General features: G+C 43.2%; 1 protein-coding gene across 1 annotated transcript in view; it reads left to right on the top strand.

Annotated features, from left to right (window-relative positions):
- The window catches only part of LOC107577057 (glycine receptor subunit alpha-3-like), a 10,558-nt gene extending 9,403 nt beyond the window's left edge, over window positions 1-1,155 (top strand). The window contains exon 2 of the mRNA XM_016263174.1: window positions 880-1,155. Coding sequence (XP_016118660.1) covers window positions 880-1,155 — 276 coding nt within the window. The remainder of the gene's footprint in view (window positions 1-879) is intronic.
- The last annotated feature ends 6 nt before the right edge of the window (window positions 1,156-1,161 follow it).

Below are 1,161 nucleotides of genomic sequence, written 5' to 3'. Positions count from 1 at the left end.
AGGTGATGCACTCACTGTACCCGTCTGCATCCCTGCAAGAGCCACACTCGCGGCGCGACATTTGCAACAACGTCTCTGGAAATTTGCTCAGAAATTGCTCTTAGTGTGTCAAATGGCTGCAGGGGAAGGCTTCTGGCTTCTTTAGCTGCCGGGAGTTTCTTCTACGGCGGAGAGCAGCAGGCTGAGCTGAGCTTCTTCGGCTTCTTGTTTGCAGAGTCAGCGAGGAGAGGAAAAAATGCTGATGAAATGGCACTCAGAGCTGACTTATATAGAGGTCAGCTCCACCCCTTTTGGCAGGTTGAAGCTCCATTGGTTCGTGCTGCTACACGAACATGAACAAATCAGGCTTCAGTATCAGAGTAAACAGGAGCTTCCCCATAAGTGTGTCAACGCAACGGGAGAGAATGTTCGAATGGGAATCTCAGCATGCTTACTCAATTGTTCAGTTCCAGTGAATGTCTTTATGGATTATTAGTGGGAAAAAAAGAAAAATAATAAATAAGTATACTTGTGTTTTATGGGTTTGATTTCATGTTCTACCAAAATAATTTTCCTTATTCCACTAAAGTCTTCTTTATTTGTCTGAAATCATTGTTGACAACAAAACAGAATGTGAATGATCTTGATCTTGTGAATGTTTTCACATTTTTGTTACCGATTTGACTGTGTTAACATTTGCAGGCTAGCAGGGCAGTAGTTAGGCAGAAACACACAAATGTTAAGGACATTATAAAACTTAAAGCGCTAACACTGTAATTTATTGTTCACATTATTATCTTATATCCCACAATTTCCTATAAGGGAAGTAACAGGTTCTGTGAATGTAGGAGTACTAGAGTCTTGATTCCTTCTCTTTCTGTATCCTTTCCTTTTTCTAAGGAGGAGGATGTGCGCGAGAGCCGGTTGAACTTCACGCCTAATGCAGGGAAAGACGGAGCTGTGCCCAAAGCTGCTAATATTGCGGCCACAACACCCTCTGTCCCAGTACTTACTGCCGGCAAGAGTCATGAGGAGATGAGAAAACTCTTCATCGACCGAGCCAAGAAGATTGACACTGTGTCCCGTGCCGGATTCCCACTGACCTTCCTGTTTTTCAATATTTTCTATTGGATTCTTTACAAAATCCTACGCCAGGAGGACGTGCACAAGCCATAGATGGAA

Source organism: Sinocyclocheilus grahami, unplaced genomic scaffold, assembly GCF_001515645.1.
Source record: "Sinocyclocheilus grahami isolate Dianchi unplaced genomic scaffold, SAMN03320097.WGS_v1.1 scaffold4999.1, whole genome shotgun sequence".
Taxonomy (NCBI): Eukaryota; Metazoa; Chordata; class Actinopteri; order Cypriniformes; family Cyprinidae; genus Sinocyclocheilus; species Sinocyclocheilus grahami.
This window is presented reverse-complemented; position numbering and strand designations above follow the sequence as displayed.